The sequence below is a fragment of the Lactuca sativa genome, chromosome 9, assembly GCF_002870075.4.
Source record: "Lactuca sativa cultivar Salinas chromosome 9, Lsat_Salinas_v11, whole genome shotgun sequence".
In the NCBI taxonomy this organism is placed as follows: Eukaryota; Viridiplantae; Streptophyta; class Magnoliopsida; order Asterales; family Asteraceae; genus Lactuca; species Lactuca sativa.
In genome coordinates, this window is record NC_056631.2 from 3490195 (window position 1) to 3512785 (window position 22591).

Genomic DNA, 22591 nt, shown 5'->3' on the forward strand with positions numbered 1-22591 from the left:
AGGAAGAAATTGCATTAAGGAGCCTTGAAGTGGAAGCAAGCTTGTGGATATGGGATCTTTACCTTCTTGAGAAGCTCAAGAAGGTATAAAGTCTATACCTTGATGTCTTGGTTGGTAGATCCCATTTTTGGGTGTTTTATGTTACTTTTCTTGTCCCAAAGGTCGCATCTTGTGCATGGTTTGTTCTTGTCATTTTGAGCTATCCTTTCATGCCCCATGAAGGTTCCTTAGCTATAAAAATGAAGTCCCTTTGGTTAGATTTGCTCCATGCATCTTGTATGAGGTCTTAATGGATTAAGACCATATGTTAAGATCTTATTAGACATGTAAAGTCATAAAGTTGGAAACTTTATCACTGTAGGGTGTGTTTTGGTCATGGATTTGAAATATAGGCTTAAGGGCTTAAGCCATTAAGCACTAAATGGAGATTAATGGCTGCGAGGGTACGCACTGCATACATGGGAGTACGCCCCGTGTACTTGGTCAACCGCCCCAATGGTGGTCTTCTACGAGGCTTCACGTACACTAAGCATACCTCTGGAGTATGCCCCACATACTCACATGGGTTAGCCTTGTTGAGTTAACTCGACTAGGTTGACACAGTTGACTTAGTGGGTTCACCAGTTGACTTTGACTTTGACCAAGTTTGACCTTGAAGGTATTTTAGGTATTTTGGGATTTTGATGGAATTGGTCACTTGGTGGAAATAGGTATCGGTTAAAGAGCTGAGAGTCGAAGTCGGACCTCATCAGTTATGTTCAGTCTGTGAGGTGAGTCTTCCTCACTATAGTATTGGGTTGAAGGCACCAATTCAACTTGCCCCTTTGGATTGGTATCCTGGTTTATCGCATTCTTGTATGTTGTAGTGATCTATTAGATATGTATCCTGGTATATAAGATGATTCTATGCTTAGTGATATATTAGATGTGTATGATTGTCTATATATGCTAGCTAGGGTTTGATATGGTATATGTTGATATGTGATGGTACGTTAGGTTGAGGGGGTCTTGCTATGTGCTCAAGGCCAAGAGACCTAGGGCGTCCCAGATAGACTATAGGCCAGTAGGGCGTACCAATACGGCCGAAGGCCCGAAGAACGTTCCAGATAGGATGAAGTCCCGATGAGGCGTACCAGTCATGATGAAGGTTCTGTGAGCATACAAGATAGATTGTAGGCCGGTGTAGTCAGACTGAAGGCTTTGTATGCATGTTGTTTGTTGGTATTATTTTGATATGTGTTGTGTTGGTACTTTGGGGGGGGGGGGGGGGGAACTCACTAAGTTTTTGTGTTTGCAGTTTTGGGTTATGTTTTAGGTACCTCTGATGATCGCGGGAAGGCGAAGGCGTGATCATACACCTCCTTGTGTTTTGATTTATGATTTTGGGAAAACTTTGATATTAAAAATGTTTTGAAAACTAAATTGTTAACAATAATGATTTGTGGATTGGCTTTAAAAGTTTAAATTTTTCATGAATTTTATGGATGTTACAACCTCGATGTCATTTGTCATCTCAAATTGACATGTCGATAAACCACGCATGCTTCTTCAACAAGGATAATTTTCGATTTGTTCCATTATTTCGACTTTATAGTCACACATTGGTACGTCGGTTAACCACGCACGCTCCACTAACGACTTACTAAAGAAATGATGTGTGTTTTCATGGATTAGCATATATTTCACATTTTTACTTAAGTAACTAGAGTGACATTTTAAAGGAAGGTTCTAGTACTTTATATGAGTAGTTCGGGTGAGTCTATTCACTGTACTCGTGGGTCGAAGGCACCAATACCGGCCCACTGGAGTATGTTTGTAGGATGCTAGTTGTCTGTGCGATATTTGCATGTTTTGTATCTTAGGTGGGGCCTGTTATGCAACTTAGGGCAGGGCCTGTTATACTTATTGGGTGGGGCCCATTATGTGAGTTAGGGCGAGGCTCGTTATACGCATTGGCCAGCGCCTGTTGTTGTATGGTATATGGTATTATGGGGAACTCACTAAGCTTTGTGCTTATGCTTTATGTTTAAAATGTTTTCAGGTACTTTTCGTTTCAAAAGGAAGGGTCTGACTTAACCGCACTGCATCCTCTGGAGATTTATTCCGCATTTACTGTTTATGATTTTACTTTGTTGTTTTGAGAATACTTTTATTATAATCGTCTTTTGGAATAATGAATGAATAGTTTTGACTTATTTAAAATGAAATTTTTACTCACAATTTTTTGAGACATTTCAAGTTGGTAACAGAGCCTTGGTTTGAGGGATTTGGGCACACTCTAGGTGTGTATGAACTCAAACTGAGGAGTTAATAAAATATTCTAAAAAATAGAGTTATCCAAAAAGGTTTTGAAGAAAAAAGGGTGTGATGCATGTAACCAGCCGAGCTCAAGTAAGTACTTCTTGGGATCCGCAGATTCTTCATTAGATAGTCTATCAAGTACTGAGTCAGAGGCGCAAAGCGCTCCACCATTTCCGGAAATCCTGGAAAGCATAAGTCATACATTAAACCAATTACTAAATGAAACCGAAAGGCAGTTACCTCCCGAATGGTCCATGGCGGACCTTGTTCGGGCTGTAAATGCGGACGATTTAAGTAGCCTAGTCAGGGATTTTTATGACTTACAATCAAATGGAACTCATAGTTGGTTATGGGAAGAGATTTACAATCTCCTCGATTTAATCAACTATGTTTTCTAATGAGGTTCTGGAGTTCTAACATTTGAATTTCTCTTACATTCTACGTTCCCGAAACGGATCCTATCAAATATTTCACATTTTCTATGATCATCTCTATTTCAGGTATTCGGGGAATCCTCCTTAATAGACGAAATATTCCTATTATGTCAATGCCAATTGAATCAATGTTATTAGCTGTGAATTCGAACTTTTTGGTATTTTCCGTTTCTTCGGATGATATGATGGGTCAATCATTTGCTTCATTGGTTCCAACGGTGGCAGCTGCGGAATCTGCTATTGGGTTAGCCATTTTCGTTATTACTTTCCGAGTCCGAGGGACTATTGCTGTAGAATCTATTAATAGCATTCAAGGTTAAACATGACTCTTAGAGAGTTAGCAAAATACGAAGTTCTCTTTTCGTTCTCTTCTTTCTTTTTTATTTTGACTTGGTTGGCAGGGTCAGGGCCTTTCTCGCTGGGCGAGCGCATCCGATTCTAAAGTCCTTTCCTAAACCACTTCCCGTTCAGTTGCTAAAAGATAGAGAGAAGGCTTTCTAAATGAGATTGAGTTCCACGAATATGCAGGCTAGAAAGATGCTATTTGCTGCTATTCTATCTATTTGTGCATCAAGTTCGAAGAAGATCTCAATCTATAATGAAGAAATGATAGTAGCTCGTTGTTTTATAGGCTTTATCATATTCAGTCGGAAGAGTTTAGGTAAGACTTTCAAAGAGACTCTCGACGGGAGAATCCAGGCTATTCAGGAAGAATCACAGCAATTCCTCAATCCTAACGAAGTAGTTCCTCCGGAATCCAATGAACAACAACGATTACTTAGGATCAGCTTGCGAATTTGTGGCACCGTAGTAGAATCATTACCAATGGCACGCAGTGCGCCTAAGTACGAAAAGACAGTGCAAGCTTTGTTATGCCGAAACCTAAATGTTAAGTCAGCAACACTTCCAAATGCCACTTCTTCCCGTCGCATCCGTCTTCAGGACGATCTAGTCACAGGTTTTCACTTCTCAGTGAGTGAAAGATTTGTCCCCGGGTCTACGTTGAAAGCTTCTATAGTAGAACTCATTCGGGAGGGCTTGGTGGTCTTAAGAATGGTTCGGGTGGGGGCTGAATAAAGAAGACGAATAGAATAGAATTCATGTTCATGCTAAGAGAAGAGCGGATCCAATACCAAGACGACTTCTTTCCCAAGAAGTGCAGCAAGTACTTTAGGAATTTGGGGATTTCATGCCCCACGAGTGAGTTGCCAAGTGCCCCCTAGGAGGGCCAGTCTACCACAAGATCAAGTTGGAGCCTGGAGCCAAAGCCCCTTAACTTACTTAGAGTGGGGCTGGGTTTAGCAGATGGCCCCCCCAACTAGCATCTATTAGTTAAGGGGCTTGGTTGAACTCAGGAAAGAATTGAAGGAAGTCATTTTTTCCTATTTATATTCCAGCCTCCAAGGCTCTTTTTCCCTATCTTGCTGGGGAAAAGGTTGGGGAGCCCTTGTTTTATTCCAGAAAGGGAGCCTTGGGCATTGATTATCGGGCGCTCAACAAGGTAACCTAACCATCAAGAACAAGTATCCACTTTGATTGCAGACGCATATCCTTTCCCGTTCGCGTCTTTTGTCTAAACTGGAATCTGTGGTGAAAGATCAAAAGATTTTCAGGTATCATCCTTTCTTCACTCGCCCATTATAGACAAGACTGGGAAAGATTGGTCGTCTAAGGAAGGAATACCAACTATTGATTTTAGAGCTCCCGTCTTATTCAATTTTTTTTAGATGAATTTTACCAAGCTTTCGAAGAACAGTTTATAAAAATGCCACACGCTCGTTATGATTATGAAATTAGCGTTCCTCTTGGGATTGTAAAATGGAAGGAATTTCATGTACCCAAATGGGAGGAGTTCTTGAATGGACTAGGTCTTGTTGGAAAGGTTATGTGTTTAGTCCCAGGGGGCGACCCAGTTACTTGTATTGGGGCTTTCATATCTGTGGACGATAATGGCTTTATTCAGATTATTGAAACCGGTTCTTTGGAATAGTTGTTTTTGATAAGGGCTTAGTTACATTTTTTGTTCAAATATGCATATCTTTATACCTACTTTTCGACCCAAGACCTTACCTTAATCACCGGAAAACCCCTTTTTTTATTTCAAGCTCAGTGGTAGAGCGGTCGGCTGGTAACTAACTAGTCGGGCGTAGGTTCGAATCTTACTTGAAAAGCTTCCCTGGACTTTTTTGACTCTCTGCTTACTCCAGCCGTAAGTAAACTCGTAGAATGGGATGTCATCCACTGACTCCTAATTGCGAGAAGAGAATTTCCCTCCTAAGTCATCGAAAAAGAGGAGGCCTAGCTATGATATGAAAAGGCTCCACGGATGACTGGGGCTTAGGGCAAAAGAAAAGGAAGATCGTCTTGACTCTCTTAACTATGGTAAAATAGTTAGAATGTAAACGAAACACATGCTTCACTCTCGCTTTCAGTATTTTGACAAGAGGGGATCCGCCGAGTTGATTGAGTTGTCCTCTCAAAAGAAGAGACTGGCTAGAGATCTCTTTATCAAAATCTTTGGAACAAATGGTTGCCCTTGAAAATGGGTGTTTTTTTGTGGAAACTAAGACTAATTAAGAATGCCATTGCTGTTGATAGCAGTTTTCCCAGGTTTGGAATGAATTTTGCCTCCAAATGTGTTTGCTGTTCCTCTCCTTGCATAGAAAGAGTGGATCACCTCTCTCAAAGTGATATTCCTAGGATAATAGGGTCTCATTTCTCTCCTAGTCTCAATGTGGATTTCTTTTATAAAGCTCCTCTCTTCACCATCTTTTGGCTTCCTGGTTTAATGGTGCCAAATCAAAATCACAGTGTGGCTTTCTTAGGATCATGCTAGTGAGTTGTGCTTGCTGGGAAAGGACATTTTTCTTTATCGAAATTATCTCATGTCTTTAGGGGGGACAACAAAGCTGCAGATTGTTTGGCTGCTTATGGTCATACTCATTCAGACTCCATTTTATTTAATAGCTTAGGGTCTCTTCCTTTTGATTCTAAAAAGCCTGTTCATAGCCAAGGCATGTTCTTTTTTAGAGCTCCCTAGCTTGTTTTGATGTTCAGGGGTAAGGCCTTTATGTCCCCCCCTTGTCTTTTCTTTTTTTGCAATAAATAGCGAAAGCGAGACGATAGTTCTTTGTCGGGTGAGAGAAGAGATAGAGCACGGTATTCTCACGGGCCGAAGTGCAAAGCCCGGTAGCCTATCCGTAGTTCGGAAGGAAGCCCCCTATGGTCCAAATAAAGTTGCTACTTTCCCTCTGCGCTTATAAGTAGATAAGGTCAGACTTTGCTTGCTCTGAGACATCTTGAAAAGGGAAATCCAATATCAAAATGGAAATGTTTGAAATTGCTCCTTGACCCAAGAAAGGAACAAACGGGATTCGGAGCTTGCTGACCCTTATACACAGATGGGGGGTATAGAGAAAATGGTTATTCCTACATCACAACCTAAAAATCTTGACCCAATCATTGCGGGTATCCTTGAGGAGGGCCGGAAGTACCTTCCTACAAACAGAGTGGAGTGGTAAAGGCGAATGAGCCGGTTTACCCAATTAGGAACAAAAGCATGAAATTGCTTGATGGTTCTTGGTTTACGAGAATTGATTATGCTGATGGTCTATCTACAATCATCCCCTATGCCCCAATTCGATCTGATTCAGGGCAGGAGCAGGCCGTGTATTATCTCAGCAGGGTCTTCCCTAAGAAGAATTATTCGCCGATCGAGAAGATGTGCTTATCGCTCTACTTTGCAGCAACCAAGCTCCGACACTACTTCCTTTCCACAACAGTGTTGGTAATTGCTCGAACGGACCTGATTAAGTATATGCTGACCAGACCCGTGTTGAAGGGGAGAATTGGGAAGTGGATCCTAGGGCTATCCGAGTTCACTTTTCGGTACGTTCCTATGAAGGCGGTCAAAGGACAGGCATTTGCAGACTTCTTGGCAGATCATGCCATGAATGTTTTCGAACCAGTGGAGCTCAATGAAGAAGTCCTCGCCTTTGCAGAGGTGGACTCTCTACTTCGATGGATCTAGCACTTTGGGGGCTGCAGGGGCCGGAGTGGTATTAATATCACCTTCAGGCCAGGCCCCACAAGCTGCTAAAAGATTGAAGTTTCAAACCTGGCGGTATCACCGTTTAGGAAAAACTGCTTTCGTGCGGTCTCTTTCTTTTTCGGATGAAGGTGAGTGGCAAAGTCTGGTTCAACTAAGGAGTAGGTCGTCCTATCTGATAGAGCGGGTAATGCTCAAATTATTTTTTTCGTATTTGGGGTTGACGCCGAGAAAGACTAAAGACGGGAGAGCACGCACAGACATCCTCGGGAAAGCACTAATGAACTACGCCATCCCTGACACTTATGCGGTGAGATACCAACCATCCGATATCGCCCACAAAGCTAAGAGGCCACTGGCACCGAATAATACCCATAAAGAACGCTAACCGCCACCGGCATCTGATGCCATCCGATAAGGGAGAACTCTTTCGGCAAAGAATTTTACCAAAAAGCCCGATTCGAATCATTATGCTCGATAAAAGGAAAAAGGGAAGCTCAAATAGAAAACAGCACTACTGCTAGTAAGATAGCGATCCAGGCAAGCGCCAAAGAAAGAAGGGGGCACAAGCAAGCGCAAGAATCAAAGCAGGGCAGGATCGAAGAGCTTAGACAGCAAGCAAGCGAGAAGGAATCCCTCAAAGGCACTGAGGCAAGGTCTTTCCGATGCGCGCTAAGACAACCACTCATGTCTACTTCTAATGCGCACGAACCAGAGCTCTCTCCCGGGAACCCCTTCCCTAGTAAAGAGGTACTGACCATCGGTTCTATCGTGCCCCAGTTAACGAGAGCCTCGGATAGACTAAGGATCTTAGGTGAGACCTAGAGTGCAGCCAACTAAACGCCAAAGAAATCGGAAGAAAACTTCCACATCTGAGATTCCATGTGTGACTAACTCAATTGAGAAATGCCCCTCTTGTACGCTAACGTTCTAGGATGGCAGGGTTGGTAAAACTCGCCTTGATAAATAGAGTATGGAGAGCTCGGGTGGGTCATCAACCACTGGTTGCGGGCCTGTCGAGATGCTTCCTTGCAGAACCCGGCTGTAACTCAATAGAGTGAGTAGGAAACCTTGTAAAGGCGAGCAGGAGAATATAGATCGGTCTGTCTTGTCTTAGACTAGCCCTACTCCATCTTGGCTATCTTGAGCTTATGAATAAGCTTTTCATTTTCTGCTTACTACTAGGGCTTCCAAATTACTACGCCGGGTCTCATAGCCCCTGTGACCTTCACTTCACAGCCTGATTAATGAACTTGAAAAGCGCACTTCTATAAACAACTTCCAAAGAGAAGCGAATGAGGTCTTCGTCCACCGCGACCATCCTCCAGGAGTGCGAGACAACCGGACCGCTAAACAGTTTCTCGAGGGTAACCCAAGGGGAAAGTGCGGTAAGGTGATACCATTTAAGGTAGTTTAACCACTGGCGCATCCATCCATAAAGGAGAGAGTACTCCAGGAAATATCTAGATTCCTCAGTCTCGAACAGCTCATCGGGGGGCAATATCAGCTCCCGGGGCTTAAGTTTGGCTCGAAGGAGTCTCACCAAACGCCCATGAGCTTCTGGACTGAGTGGTCGTCCCTTACCCAACCAGAAATCAAGCGGGTAAGAAGGAGAGAGCAATTTTAGCCCCATAACCACAAGATGGGAATACCGCCTCGGGCGCCTATGGTCTAGCCTTGCAAGAACACGATATCCAGCTCCACCCAGCCTACAAAGCAAACGGAAATCACGCACCGAATAACGGTGAGCAACAGCCATCAACCCGTAGGGGTGGAAAGTGTTTAATAACGCTTTTTAATGGATACCGGGGGGAGATCGACTGTCAAATCTCGAACCCTAAAGTTATTCGCGAATTCCGCGGACCCACTCCTTGATATTAGTGATTTCTCTTTCGAAATAACCACCTGCAGGAGGTCAAGGGACTCCTTGTAACGGGTCGCGACATTCTCATCCACAATTACTACGTCATCCCCGGGGACGGCGTAGTTGGTAAACACCCTTCCCGGGTACACAAGTTCTGCACACCACCAAATAATTAGGTGGTGGGACAACGCGAAAAGAGGCCATGCGCCAAGATAGCCCAACGGGTACCCACTCAGAAATCTGACAGTAGAGCCCGGGGTCGTCACCCACGGGGCATCAAATTCACCACCAGATAAGATAACAGGAAACTAACCGCTTCGGATAAATCCTGGTCGAATAACTTGGATACAACCCTCTCAAGAAACACGATCGGCCACCTATCGGTGGCAGACCGTGGATCAAAAGAGAAGCAGACCCGCGAACCAACAAGCAAGTCGAGAGGCTTTGTTTGATTAAATGTACCGCCCATAGGTATACTACGCAGAGTATCTGCTGAAGAAGAAGGCTAGCTATACAGGGGAATCTCTCTATATATGAAAAATCAATGTACATCAACCCTTTCCTTACCCCGACGGTCTACCTTTCTTAAGGCCCTCAAACTACTTTATAAAGAGCATATGAAAGCCGGGGACTCTCGGTTGATCTTCTTCCGACTTATCCTTTGAAGTCTAGTTCTGTTCTTTCTCAAGAACTCACTCCAGCATCTGAAAAATCTAACTAAACAGTCTTCGCTACTTCGTGCCGCAACTTGGAAGTCTAGCTACCTATCCGTCTCCACCTCTGGCCATAGATCTATCCCACTCTGTCCAAGCAGTCGAGTTTAGCTTCTTTCCTGTAAGTCAGTCGATCTTGATTTGTTCTCCTCTCCCTTTCGGTAGAGATCTTAACTCTATGATTTGATTCTTTATTCTATTCTCGAATTTAGCTTTATCAAATAACTGAGGATTCGAACTGAATAAGAGAGAGCGAAAGACTTCCCGCGTAAGAGCTCTTCAAACATTGTCCTATCGAAGCTGCGCTGATACTCCTGGAAGTGTAAATGGTTTGAAAGAAGAATCATATATGAGAGAGAAAAGATTTGGCCAAAAGGATAGCCAAGAAAGATGCCTGCTTTGGCACGGGGATCCTCTGTTTTCTTTATGCCTAGTGGGCTTGTGATTGTGGGAAAAGCAAAGGCAGCCACAGGGGGATAAGAATAAGTGGGCTTAGTATAAAACTTCTGGAGAAGACTTTTCTAGAGAGCATGGGTGTAGGCATTTTTTTGATTCAATAGGAAGTTGTGAGAATGCATTTTCCCCCAAAAAAGAAAGGGATAAAGGTGCGAAGCGGATTGCTTCATTTTTTCATGAAGCATGAATATAGTTAATAAAAAAAGATGAGACAAAGTCCACAAGGACAGCTTTCTTTATATTAGATGCCAGCCTTATAGAAGATGCGACTAGCGCATTGTACTGGCCGTAGGGGACTCAAGCCTTCGTCGATTGAGAGGAGCCCCTCGCCTCACTCGGAAACTCTTATCACGACCTCTCTCATGTATAAGGGGAAGGCTCACCGAGATGATCGAAGGCTGCCCAGAGACAGGGGCGGAGACTAGACTAGCTTTCCAGGATAAAGAATGCAACCAAGATAGGGATGAATGACTCTACTGACAAGTTACGGGATACGAGCGTCATCCCCACCCCTGCTTATACAGAACCAGCTCAATTACATAGACCCTGTAGCGAGTTGGTTAGGAGGAAAGGAAGCCAGTGACTCCCCGTCTTTCTTATTTAAAGAGAGTGAAATGAGCCAGTAGCTCTGGGAAAGAAGGAAGAGAAAGGGAAGGAATCACTATAGTTACTCAAAAAAAAGGTTCGGAATCGAATCCGCTCAAGCTGTGAACAAAGAAGAAGCTCTTGCCACTGTCGGTCTAAGCGCAGTTGGAGGAAGGGGAGATGGGATGAGTGAGGTGGGCCCCTTCACACTTTCGTTTTCTGGAATGAAAAGAATGGATACAACAGTGGTGCGCGTAGGAACCACAGGGATGCACTTCATGGACAAACTTGGGCTGAAGATGGCATTTTTGATCGCCTAGCCATTCGTGTGTGCAGGCAGGTATGCTATTTGGTCAATCCGGGATGATGAGATAGGGCGAGAGTGGGTCTGGTTGCGATCTTCTGAATGCTAAGGAGAGCAAAGAATGGATCGCATTCACTTTTAAGTCCCTCCCCAAACTCATTTTACGAGGAATAACCAAGTGCGATAAAGAGCAAGCGAAAACCAACCCTTGCCTTTATCTTAACAGAGATTACCTTTAATAATGATCTAATTGCTTGACGAAAGTATAGGAGTCGGAAGTTAACCAACTGACTACCCTTCCTTCTCTTCTGAGATAGGGAAAAGGAACTGAAAGAGGTCTCTCTTGCCCCTTCAAGTTTACCTACTACGGTACCGGAGTGAATATGATCTCCACCAGACATACGTAACGCTTTAGCTAGTACACGCAAGTAAAGTGTATACCATGATTCTTCTATCTATCAATAATTGCATGCATTGCGCGGTGGATGTGAAGAAGTAGGCCATTATCTCGGCAATAATGAGACAAGCAGATGCAACGTTGACTTTTTTACTTTTTCTCTAATACCTCTTGGGGGCTTTCCCAGCCTGCGGTGGTGGGGCTTTTGGATCCCAGGCATGTGATGATCCACCTTTCCTCTCATGAGGATATGGTTAAGGCCTGGACTAGGGAATCTCATATTATTGACAGCTCCTTGTTTAGGTTATTTCGTTGGTCGCCTGATTTTCATCCTAGATATGAATCCTCTCTCTCTGCTGTTTGGATTCGGCTTCCCTACCTTCCCTTGCCATTTTTGAGTCCTGCATACCTTAAAGGTCTTGTGGGAACCTTTGGACGATTCCTTCGTGCAGATGAGCGCACTCTTGCCTTGGCTCATCCCATGTTTGCTCGTGTATGTGTTGAGATGAATGTCTCTCAGCCTTTGCCTTCTAGGGTTTGGGTTGGTCCATCCAAAGAAGAATGAATTCTCCCTGTCGCGAAAAGAATATCGAATGACTAGGGACTCCATACCTTACCAAAGTTAGCATTCACTTGCTTCACCGCTTCGCGCCTCATCTGCACTTAAGGAGTCGGGGATGGACCGACTGTCTGTCTTTCTCCATATCTTTACTATGAATAACCTCTTGTCCCTCTTCGTCTTGCCAAAGGGGGTGAAAATCGGGCCTACTATGGCAAAGAGATTGGGCTATGATTTCGTCTTGTGTAGTTCACTTTCCATTGAGCAATAAGCCTCAGTTTGTCTTGTCCAGTCGTTTAGAGTCCTTTCACGCTATTCCTCGCGTGTCGAATATTCCAGCAGGTGACAGAAAGAATAAGAATGCTAATTGAAGAGCTTAGGCGCGAAGGTAGTCTCATAATAGATAAAAGGGCTAAAAGGCGAACGAACTGAAGGCCCTGCGATAGACATCATGCTTAGGATTCTCTTTCAGCTGCTTTTTATTAACTTAGGGCGTTAGCTGGCAATAGCCATCGGTGCGAGGTCAAAGGCAGGGATAGGCGAGGAAATAGGAAACTTCATCCTTTACAAAGACTTTAAAGTTTAGGGCAGTCCAAACTATGCTTTAAGACCATGTCATAGGGACGGTCTTTCAAATGAGAGCCGGTAACTCAGATTCGATAGAAAGACACTGACTCTAAACTTCAATGAATCAACCGAAGGTTGCTGGTTATAGCCCTGCTGTGACTGTCTTACTTGCCATCTATCCGCTCTGGTTCTTATCAAACTATTCCTTACTACTTATGCAATTGTATCAGTCTCTTTTGTCTTAAGAAGCCCTAACTACGGACTAATGGGCAAAGGAGGTAAAAGAAAGCCCGACACTGCTCACTGACCTCGTAAACTTTCTTGGAGTCATAGTGGCAAGGGTCGTGAACTCTACTAAGTCTGTTGAGAAGTTAGGTTCAAATCCAGGATAGGTATGGAATCTTAGTCAGTTGATAGGCAATATGGAAAGAAATCAGACTATTTGCTATATTCTGAAAAAAGTGTAAGCGCTTATCAGCATCACTGGTTTTATTAATTCACCAAGTACTTTAGCTGCTAGGCGATACGCAGTTCCTAATTATCCAGTATCTCCAGGAAGCTTGAGACTAAATATTCGTTGTGTAGCGACAAATAGAGACCAAAGTACTTTGTCAGTGATTCTAACTTTCATTCAGTCTGATTATGCGACACCGGTCTTTGAAGTTGAACATGCCCCTTCATATATATAGTTTCGAGGTCAATTCCTCTTTCTAACTTCTTTTCTACCGGTTGAGACAAAGTCACGTACGACGAAGAAAAAATAAGCCTCAGTCTTATCTCGAAAGACTCCATTACCGGGACTACTAAAACGATATTTCACTCGAAGACGGCGGCAGTCGCAACAAAGCGAAGCCTTCTTTTTCATTGTCTTACTTTACACGCAGAGCAGGAGTGGATCTCCAGCCCCATCTGCATAGGAGTTATTTGGGTAGAAGAACCCATCGCAAATAGTTCTCTTAGTATCGGAGTCTTCTTTTGACAGCTTGTAGATGTGCTTGTCGAGGAGCATGCATAAACTGAAAGACTTGATTCACAGCAAACGTCATGTCGGGCCGGGTCAACGTGAAAGACTTTAGGCCTCCCACCATACTTGTATAGTTCCTTGGATCAAGTCTTTTCTTTGAGTAAAGCCAAAGCCTTTAGCGACTAGCCTGACCTTTTCCTCCTAAGAGGAATCACGACCACCACATTCCCTTAAAACCTGGTAGTGAGCCTGTGAGTGTAAGGCCCTACAGATACCCCCACATCCAAAAGAGATAGAAAAACAGGTCAAGGAGATGCTGTTAAGTGGTATTATCAGGGCAAGTGTGAGTTCTTATGCCTCTCCAGTGTTGCTGGTGAAAAAAAGGGACAATACCTGGAGATTTTGCGTGGATTATCGAGCACTCAATGCCATCACCATTAAAGATAAATTCCCCATCCTGAGGAATTGCTTGATGAATTACATGGTAGCAGGAGATTTTCGAAGCTTGATTTGAGAAGTGGTTACCATCAGATTCGGGTGTTTGAAGATGATATACACAAGACTGCATTTCGAACTCACCAGGGCCATTACGAGTTAATATGCCCTTTGGTTTCACTAATGCTCCAGCCTCATTTCAGGCTTTAATGAATGAGGTTTTCATGGATTATATGAGGAAATTTTTACTGGTTTTTTTCGATGACATCTTGATTTACAGTGACAGCCTAGATAGCCACTTGCAACACTTGAGGATAGTGTTTTAAACTTTAAAACAACACAAGTTGTTTGTGAAGAAATCGAAATGCTCTTTCGGTCAGGCAAGGTTAGAGTATTTCGGGCATGTGGTGAGCAGTGAAGGGGTATCAGCAGATAAAAGCAAGATTGACAGCATGTTGAGCTGGCCACAACCCACTACTGTCAAGGGGTTGAGAGGCTTTCTGGGTTTAACAGGCTATTACCAAAAATTTTGAAAGGGGTATGGGGTTATCAGCAAGCCACTGACCAATTTACTGAATTGAATAAAGATAGCTTCACCTGGAATGAAGAAGCAGCAAGGGCTTTCAGTCGTGTTCTGATGCACACCAAGTCTTTGTCACAAGTTCTGAGTGAAGTTGTGCTCGTTCTTGTGCACCTCTGCTTGGATATGATCTACCATGTGACATATGCTACTTTTGTCTTGCTGCAATGGAGTGATTGCTGCTCACGTGCGCGGGCATCTACTGATTCACTTGATGACTGATGCTCGGCCACTGCTGCTGCTACTACAGAGTATTCTTCTCCTTGGTTCCGGGATGTAGTTACATGCTCATGATACTACTGTAGTAGACTTAATAGTGATGTACTTTTAATAGACTTTTGGCTACCTTGCTCTCCCAAAGGAGCTTTCTAGCTACTGATCTCCTCGACCATCTTCCTTCTGGTATAAAGGAAAGAGCTTCCCGAGAGCCCCTATGCGACCTTCCACTTGCAGAGAGTCCTGCCGATGTAGCTCTTGTTCTTCTTCCTTATCGAGGTCTTCCCTTTCCTCTGATCAACAATTAAAGTGTCATTCAAGTCGTCACCTTAGCGAAAGCACTAAGTAAGCAAACTACCTTAATGAAATATGAAAGCGGCTGAAAAGAAAGCCATTTTTCGATAGTTATTCAAGGTGAAGTAAATCCCCTATATCTGATAGCTGTAACAGGCCTTCTTCTTACAGAGAAATGCCCCTATTGCGAATCTCTCTCATAAGAAAGAAGAGAGCTAGCATAAGCAGAGGTACCAGCTATACTACCAGAAGAGCAGCTACTATCAGTCCTAAAGAGCCAGTATCCGTCCTTCACTCTTAACTTAAGGAAAGGATAGACCTTAGCGCTTCCTCTTGATCACAGTAATGCGGGAAGTCTGGCTAAAGGAAGATAGCATATCATAAAGAGATGAAAAAAAGAAAAATGAAGGCGTCAGCGAGGGACCTCTATCAAGTCATTATCTGATAGCTTTCACAGGGCTTCTTGCTAAAGAGAAATTTACATAGAGAGCGACTGATTCCAGGCTTAGTATCTTCGGTTTCATCTTATAGGCTGACTTGCATCACTCTAATAGGATTCCTTTCTTGCATCATATCGTACAAATAAGGCATTAGAGAGCCCTTTCTCTTCCTTTATTCGCCGCAGGAAGAAATTCCAACTATGCTGCCTTCTAACGAGAGGACTGGAATCCGAGCTCCTAGGCAAAAGCTTGAAGCTTGAAGATAGAAAGAGAAGAGATTAACGGGATGCTTTATAGTCGAGGTTGCGCCTAATGCTTAATCTAACTATTAGGTACTATATTAGAGAAAGACTCAATCTGCCCAATACTATACGCTAGGAAGAACTTGATTAGGGTAGTAGCCCAGCTCTTGAAGGGGGAAGCACATAACTAAGAGGGTTCAGGCTTATACGATTCATGTTATCCCCCCGAAGCCCCTATCGCCTGCCTGGAACTCCTGAATTCACTCTTTAACTAGAGGAAGCGCCTAAAAGGGAAGCAACTGGGCTAGACTGCTGATCTTATGGAGTAGTCTGACCCTGGGAAAGAGACTGTAATCGCTGCCGAGAATAAACATGCTGTGCCGGGTGACTGGAATCCTCTGAGGTCAGCTGAACAGGCTGACAATCGGCAGAAGATGCTGAGCAAAGCTGCTGGCTTGAAGCGTGAGGCTGATCCGTAACATCAACTGCAGAAGAATGTGGTTAGAGTTGATGAACAGGAGAAGGCCGCAATACATCTCCATCATCATTCTCCCCCGGGGCTGATTAATTAGGTTAAGGAAAGAAGCGCCCCCATTAAAGAGAACATTCAAGGATACATCGAGTCTCTTGGATTTCACGTCATAGCGTCTATACCCGGACTGAGCATATCCAAGAAAGACACAAGTGGTTTCCTTGGGGACAATTTCTCTCTTAACTGCGCAGGAATATGAACAAAAGACGTGCATCCAAACACTCGAAAATGCCTATAGTACTGCTCCAGTAAGAAGTTCGTGAGGTGCCGCTGCAGCTTCTTCCCTCTCTCTTCCCTTAAAAAAGGATAGAGATGCCCCGTCCCTTCTTTATGCACATCCATATACATAGCCAGACACAAAGGTGTACAATCCGGTCAAAATCTGCGGTTCTTTAAGTTCATTCACTGTAGGTTCTCTTACTTGCTCTAGTGGCTGGCAAAGGCCAACAGAGCGGGGAGAACGAATGGCTCAGGAATCGACTGGTTCCGAGCAGACTCGTGGAGCTGCAGTTTGGATTATCGTAGAAAGAATAAGAGGAGCCGTCTTAGGAAATGACTTAACTTAAAAGACAGATGACGCCCCAGCTTGACTCGAGATCAAGACTCCTTACAGCTCGCACCAATAGCGGAGCGGCCGGAGATTGATTGAAAAGGCGCAGCCCTGCCGCCCCCCTAGCCTACCTACTTGTGTTCGTAGCTCGATCGGAGGTCAAGACTGTGGTCCGGCGGAAAAACAGAAGTCGTCCGTATCAAGTGATACGTGAATTGCTCAGTAGTGCTTCGCCACTACCGTAGCTGGCGGAAATAGCTTAATTGGTAGAGCATAGCCTTGCCAAGGCTGAGGTTGAGGGTTCAAGTCCCTCCTTCTGCTCCCGGCTTTGTCGTTTAGTGGTAACGAGTGTGCGCCCCTTTAGAGATAGGGGTGAGCAGCAAGCAGCCCCTTGTATAGGGTTCCAAACCTATCTTCCTAATAAGAAGAAAGGGGCAAGCCAAAACCTAGTCCTAACAAGTTGCTGGCTTTTCATCAGCCCTTGCGCGCTAGCCTTTTCCCTTACTAGTAAGGGGCTGCTAGTTGTAGCGCGCATTGTACTAGTGAATAGGAAAAGCGAATTGAGATTACTAATGACGGATGGAGGTTGAGGATAGAACATGTTCGGTCCCTCGCCCTTATCTCCTTCGCCGGAGACTTCAAATGATGGGAATCCTATCGAGAAAGAAGAGGTATAAGCATCGCCTCTCGATCCAATCCGTCTTCCCTGGCCTCCCCAAAACACTCTTGATACGAAAGAGACCTCCCGCCATAGAGAAGAGATCTCAAGTCTGGGTCCCCTCGATCACCCTCCCTTGAACCTGAACTGGTCGAGAGAGATGAACCCGCACCACATTTTATAACCTTCGAACCGAAAGCCCCAACTAGAGATGGAATTCCAGAACCTAAACCACTCCGTTGAGAGCTCCGTGACTCGTTCAAGGGAAGGTCCACCAATGATTGCCATTCTCCCCCTATCTGTCTCTTGATCCCTCATTCCACTAATCCGTTGTTACTTTACTGATTCATTCAAGGCATAGACTCCCTCTTTGTCTTATTAGCGCAGGTGTTCGTCAACGATGAAAGCTGCTTAAGACTCGAAGAAAGAGGGCTAGGCCCCCGGGAGGGCTTTCAGGGACTGGGTAGGGTGGATTATAGAGCTAGGGGCTAAGGTTTGTCCATTGGGATTGGGCATGGACGAACCTCGACTGGGCCAGCATTGATGAAAAATGACAAAAGAAAAACTTCTCCCATCGCATCATTAACCGGTGTAGGATTAAAGATCAGGTCCAGGATTCGAGTCAAATCGACCTTCCCTCTCATCTCAGGGTGAGGCAAGGAATTCAAGCAAATGTTCGTTCTTCAATATCTCGGCTGCTCAAGAAGTTGGACTAGCTGCTCCTCCGACCCGGAGTGGATTCTAGTGGAAGGGCAGAGCAAAGCCTTCCAGTAGGAAGGTGTTCGTTGCTGGGACGGGTTCAAACTGGACTGAAGGGAGGAGGAATTCAATAGTCCTCTCTTCCTGGGGATTCATTACTGGCTAGGGCTTTCGAATCAAAGCATGGGCATCTGCAACTAAGAGGGAGCAGTAGATCGCCGATGGAAGAGCCATGTCAGAAAACTTCTATTGGGACTTCTATGGATTATGGATTCGACTAGAGGGACTCCTAGCAGCAAACTAGTATAAAGGGGCCCCAGACGCAGGAGCCGCCAGCCGGATCGACCAACAAATGATAGGCCAGAGGGATGGGCTCATTCGACTAATCAGTGATCCCTGGGCCTACCTAACACAGATGTCCCTGAAATGAAATAGGGGATTGGTTGATCGGAAAGCTCGGGCAGGAGTAGGACATTCCATACAATTCCGATTCGCTAGCCTCTCAAATCCCATTTTTGAATCGGGGTGAATTCTAAGGTTCCTTATTCCGGTTGTAAAGCGGAAGAAGAGGGAGAAGGGGCACAACCCCACCAGCAGCCCACGTTTCCAACCCGAAAGGAATTGCAAATGAAAGAAGAATTTCTGTGCACTATCCATGGAGTGGAGTGACACTTCTGAATCTCCTCTTCTCTATCTCCCCCTTTTTTTTTGCCTTCGGCTATTACCGGCTGGCAACGCTTGGCCCAACATTGGATTTGTTTGAAAACAATACAACCAAGGTGGCGTTCATTCAATCAAAGCTTTTATGCCCTAGCACTAATGACTCTCTTTGGAAAGAAAGGAATGCAGGGAACAAGTCTTTCCTTTCCACTGGTTCTTGAAAGCTCTCAATCCCCGCTTCTCCCATATTGATTCTCCCTCTCGCATCGGTTCTGCATCAGATAATGAGCCCATGCGCAAACTTTCTCTTTTATTGGCGCCCGATAGGTAGGCTATTAGATTGAGTCGAAAGCCTACCAACGCATAAAGGTTCCGATTCGAGCGAGAGCCCAAACGGGGGAGGCGAGAACATCTTGATCGAAAGCTCCACTGTTCTGAATAGTGAGAAAGACTTTTTCAAATTTGATCAAATCGATCGATAATTTTTTAATATCTTAGGTGGGCCAACCGACCGACCGAGTTGGGCTGGGCGTCCATGTCACAGAACCTTTCTCTAGCCAAGAATCCCATTATTGATCGAATCGAGGCGGATCCAATTCATTGGCAAATGAAAAATCTACCGTTTTCACACTCAGAAAAACCTAGAAAAGAGGAAGAGTCACTAAGACAAGAGCTAGGTAAGCAAGCAAGAAGGAGAGGCTAGAAAAGGCAGGGGCTCTCCATCTCTAGGAAGATTGTGTCCAGGATCTGGTAATCTAAAGCCTTGCTTCTTCTGGTCGGCTCGTATTAGCCTGTGCTTTATTACTGGTAGTCATTCCCCCGTTCCTTTAGTCTTTTCAACGGTACTTGAATCTTAAGTCGCGGTCATGTCTCGCCCCCCCGGTATAGTGATCGGTTCCATGTTTTCCCCGAATTTCATCAGTTCCAGGCTCAAGTGCCTGTTCATCCATCTTCATTCCAAAGTCGAGCATATCCATTGAGTGACTGTAACTGCTATCGTTTACAGTCAATAGTTCTTAACCAACCCTTTCTCTTAGAGCTTTATAAAGCTTGAAGAGAGAATAGGGAGTAAGGGGGACCTTCGCTTCATTAGAAATTGGACCCGGACCTTCTTTCTTCTCCTGCGGAGCCCTGATAAAGTAACCGGCGGCAGGTTAGTAAAGTTCTCCTGCTTGCGGATTTTTCCCTGCGCTGATTCAGGAGCCTTCTTCTTTAGTCTAGGATTCTCAAAAAAGAAAAAAAACAAAAAAAGAAGCGGCTGGGCGAGAACAAGAAGGGGTCGTCGTCCGGCGACCGTCTACTAAGCGAAGAGCCGCTCGCTTCCTTTTATTCGCACATAAGATGTGCAGGTTAGGGGAAGAGAAGCAAGCTAGCCCCGCCTACCTCCCATCTATATCTATAGGCGGCAATGGTAAGAGCTGGTAAGCATGGTAACAGTATCGGTGGCCGGGGCCGGTGCTCCGCGTTCTATCTAGGTTCCGCTCTTATGTACGCCCGGGTCTTCAATAGAAGAACCCGTGTGAGTGGGAAGGGATTGAATCATTCATTCATCTTTTATGTCTTCTTCCGTGGTCCATTTCATGTCAACTCTAATTAGTTATAAAAAGGCCTACTTTACAAAGGGAACGTAGTTTCCCGGGAACCTTTTCCCGGTAACCGGCCGCATCGGCCCCTTCGTTACCGTCAGCATTTGGTACTCTCTCGATAGCTTCAATAGTTCACTGAAAGCCTTTGGTGTAATGAACCGCAAGCCCTTCAGAAAGAAAGACATAATAAAAAAAAAGATAAGAAAGGTTTGGTTACGGGAACCAACGGTGACGAAGGTTACCTACTTTCGGTGGACGTGGAGCCAACGAGTTCAGTCGAACAGCGTAACGAGTCTAAGGTTACAGAAGCGTTCGCCTACTTTGATAGGCATAGCATTGCAAGCAAATAGAGCAGAGAGCTTACCCTTTCTTTCTATTAGAGTCGTGAGCTTGTTGTAGTCGGTCCTAAAGAACCTTTCTGCTTACTTGCTATATCCCCGCGTCCTTGCACGGCTCGGCTCGTTCTTCGAGCCCTGCTTCCCCCTTCCCCCTCTCCCCGTTCTACCGTCCAAAACAGGCCGTATGGAGTATAGCCAAGTGGTAAGGCATCGGTTTTTGGTACCGGCATGCAAAGGTTCGAATCCTTTTACTCCAGATTATGAACACCCGATCGGATCTGTCAAAAACGAGCTGACGACTACAGGGGAAGCGGCTGACTGCAGTCCCTGAGCCCAGCTTGTAGCAAGCCAAAAGTTTGACTTGAGCCTACTTTGCTAAGAGAAGAGAGAGAAGGAAAAGACAGACGGCAGAAAGCAATCCTTCCAACCGCGGAGTTGAACACAACACTGACTTCGGCCAGTTTCTTTCATCAATCTCCTGGCCCTTGCTTAACTCCTTGTTCCGTAAACCGGTCGCTGGTTGATCTGATCGGACCCCGGACATGCGAGAGCCCAACCCGAGAGGAATGCATGGTTCCCCCTTCATGGGACGTTCGCAGTCCCCCTCCCTCTAATCTAAGCCTACCTCGCTCGCCCAGGCCTGCCGGCACAATAATGGAATGATGGAGCTAATCTTCTTGCTTGTGCAGGCGATGACCGCTCGGCTAGGGCGTGACAGAGGAGCTTCGAGTGACGGGCTGTCAAAGAGCAAAGAAAAAAGTCACTCGAAGCTCTGCCCTTTGCTTTGCCCCGTGCTGTCTTCCTCCAGTTGCCCCCACCCAAGAGGCCTGCAGTCAATTGCCCTTCTCGTTCTCATCAAACAAAAGACAATCGCCTTTTGCCGGCAAGCTAGCCTCGCCTACCTCATCTATAGGCATTTCTATCCGCCCGCGCGCGAGATCAGGTCGACTACTCTACTACCATCATGCCGAATTTATTCAATAGGACGGAAAATGAATAGCTTATTCATAATCTTAGAGGCCCTGCACCACTGCATTCAATTGCTCTGTCATAAAGAAAGGGAAGGAAATCTTTTTTTGATCAATCGCCTGAACCTGCCTTTCTTTCTTTGCCAGGAGGGGTGGGCCAATCACTAATGGATCTCTCAACGAGAGCCTCATTCTGTCTAGAGGAAATTTATTAGGTTTAGGTGGATCCGGTTGATTATGCGATTCGGTAGATGATTCGGAAGTTGGTTCAGCGATAGATGTAGTCGATGGGCTAATCGTCGAACTCCTCATTGCCCCAATCTTCCCTGTAGGCTCCCTGCTCCGCCAGCGCGACAACTGTCCGAATCATTTGACGCTTCTTCTCACTGAGCAGCCCCTCGACTTCTACTTCAGGTTCGGGGAGCTCCGGCAGGGGAACTTGAGTCTCAGCAGAACCTTCCCTTTTTTTATCTCTCCTTTCCCGCGAATTTGATCCATTTTGCTCAGTTGGGGAGCAGAGGTACCCTCGAGCGGTGGCTGGGCAGTGATCTTTGTGGTAGCGGGGGGGAAACAACCCCGACCAGCCGGCCTGTACTGCTAAAGAAAAAGGGCTATGGAGATGAATGCCAATCTTTATTTGACTAGGTTAGAGAAGATGATGGTCAGACTAATCCAATCAGCGGAAACCATATCCAAAGGCATGTCTGCAATGCGTTCGGCATTCCTCCAATCCCAAGTAGCTCCTTTGTCACTCTACAATCCTCCTAACTTCAGTTATCCAATATTCGCCTTCATAAATCAACATCAGTCCCCTTCCAACAATTCTAAAAATCCATATGCCAGTCACAATACCCATATTAGGTGGATCATGATGCAGAAACTGAGGCCCGAAATGCATATAATCTTGCTATGGCTTCTCACCCCCCATCTTCCTCTTTCGAAATACGCTACTCCATGAGCCCCGTAAGGGAAGGAGTACATGGTCATTCCTCGATTCTCGATGGATCTGCTTCTTCCCGTCATCTCAGCTCTCGCCATTTCAACCCATATCTAATGTAGCCCACAGCTCGCCCCAAACCCTACCAGCTTTCCAGGCCATTCAATCCCCGTCATTCCATTTTAGCTCACCTCCAACCGGAAAGCTTTCGCGATGATGTTTTCCGAGAATACATCCTTCAAAAATGGGATTTGGTTGGATGGA

The 22591-nt window shown here is 45.1% G+C and overlaps 1 protein-coding gene and 1 non-coding gene across 2 annotated transcripts; both read left to right on the forward strand.

Moving 5' to 3' along the window:
* The first annotated feature begins 3052 nt into the window (after window positions 1-3052).
* On the forward strand, window positions 3053-3878 carry LOC128128763 (ATP synthase protein MI25-like). The gene has a single exon (XM_052767570.1). The coding sequence runs from the start codon at window positions 3237-3239 to the stop codon at window positions 3810-3812; it is 576 nt and encodes a 191-aa protein (XP_052623530.1). The 5' UTR covers window positions 3053-3236; the 3' UTR covers window positions 3813-3878.
* Window positions 3879-16729: 12851 nt separating this feature from the next.
* Window positions 16730-16802, forward strand: TRNAG-GCC (transfer RNA glycine (anticodon GCC)). Its single transcript has one exon. It is a non-coding gene; the product is annotated as a tRNA-Gly (tRNA).
* Window positions 16803-22591: the final 5789 nt, after the last annotated feature.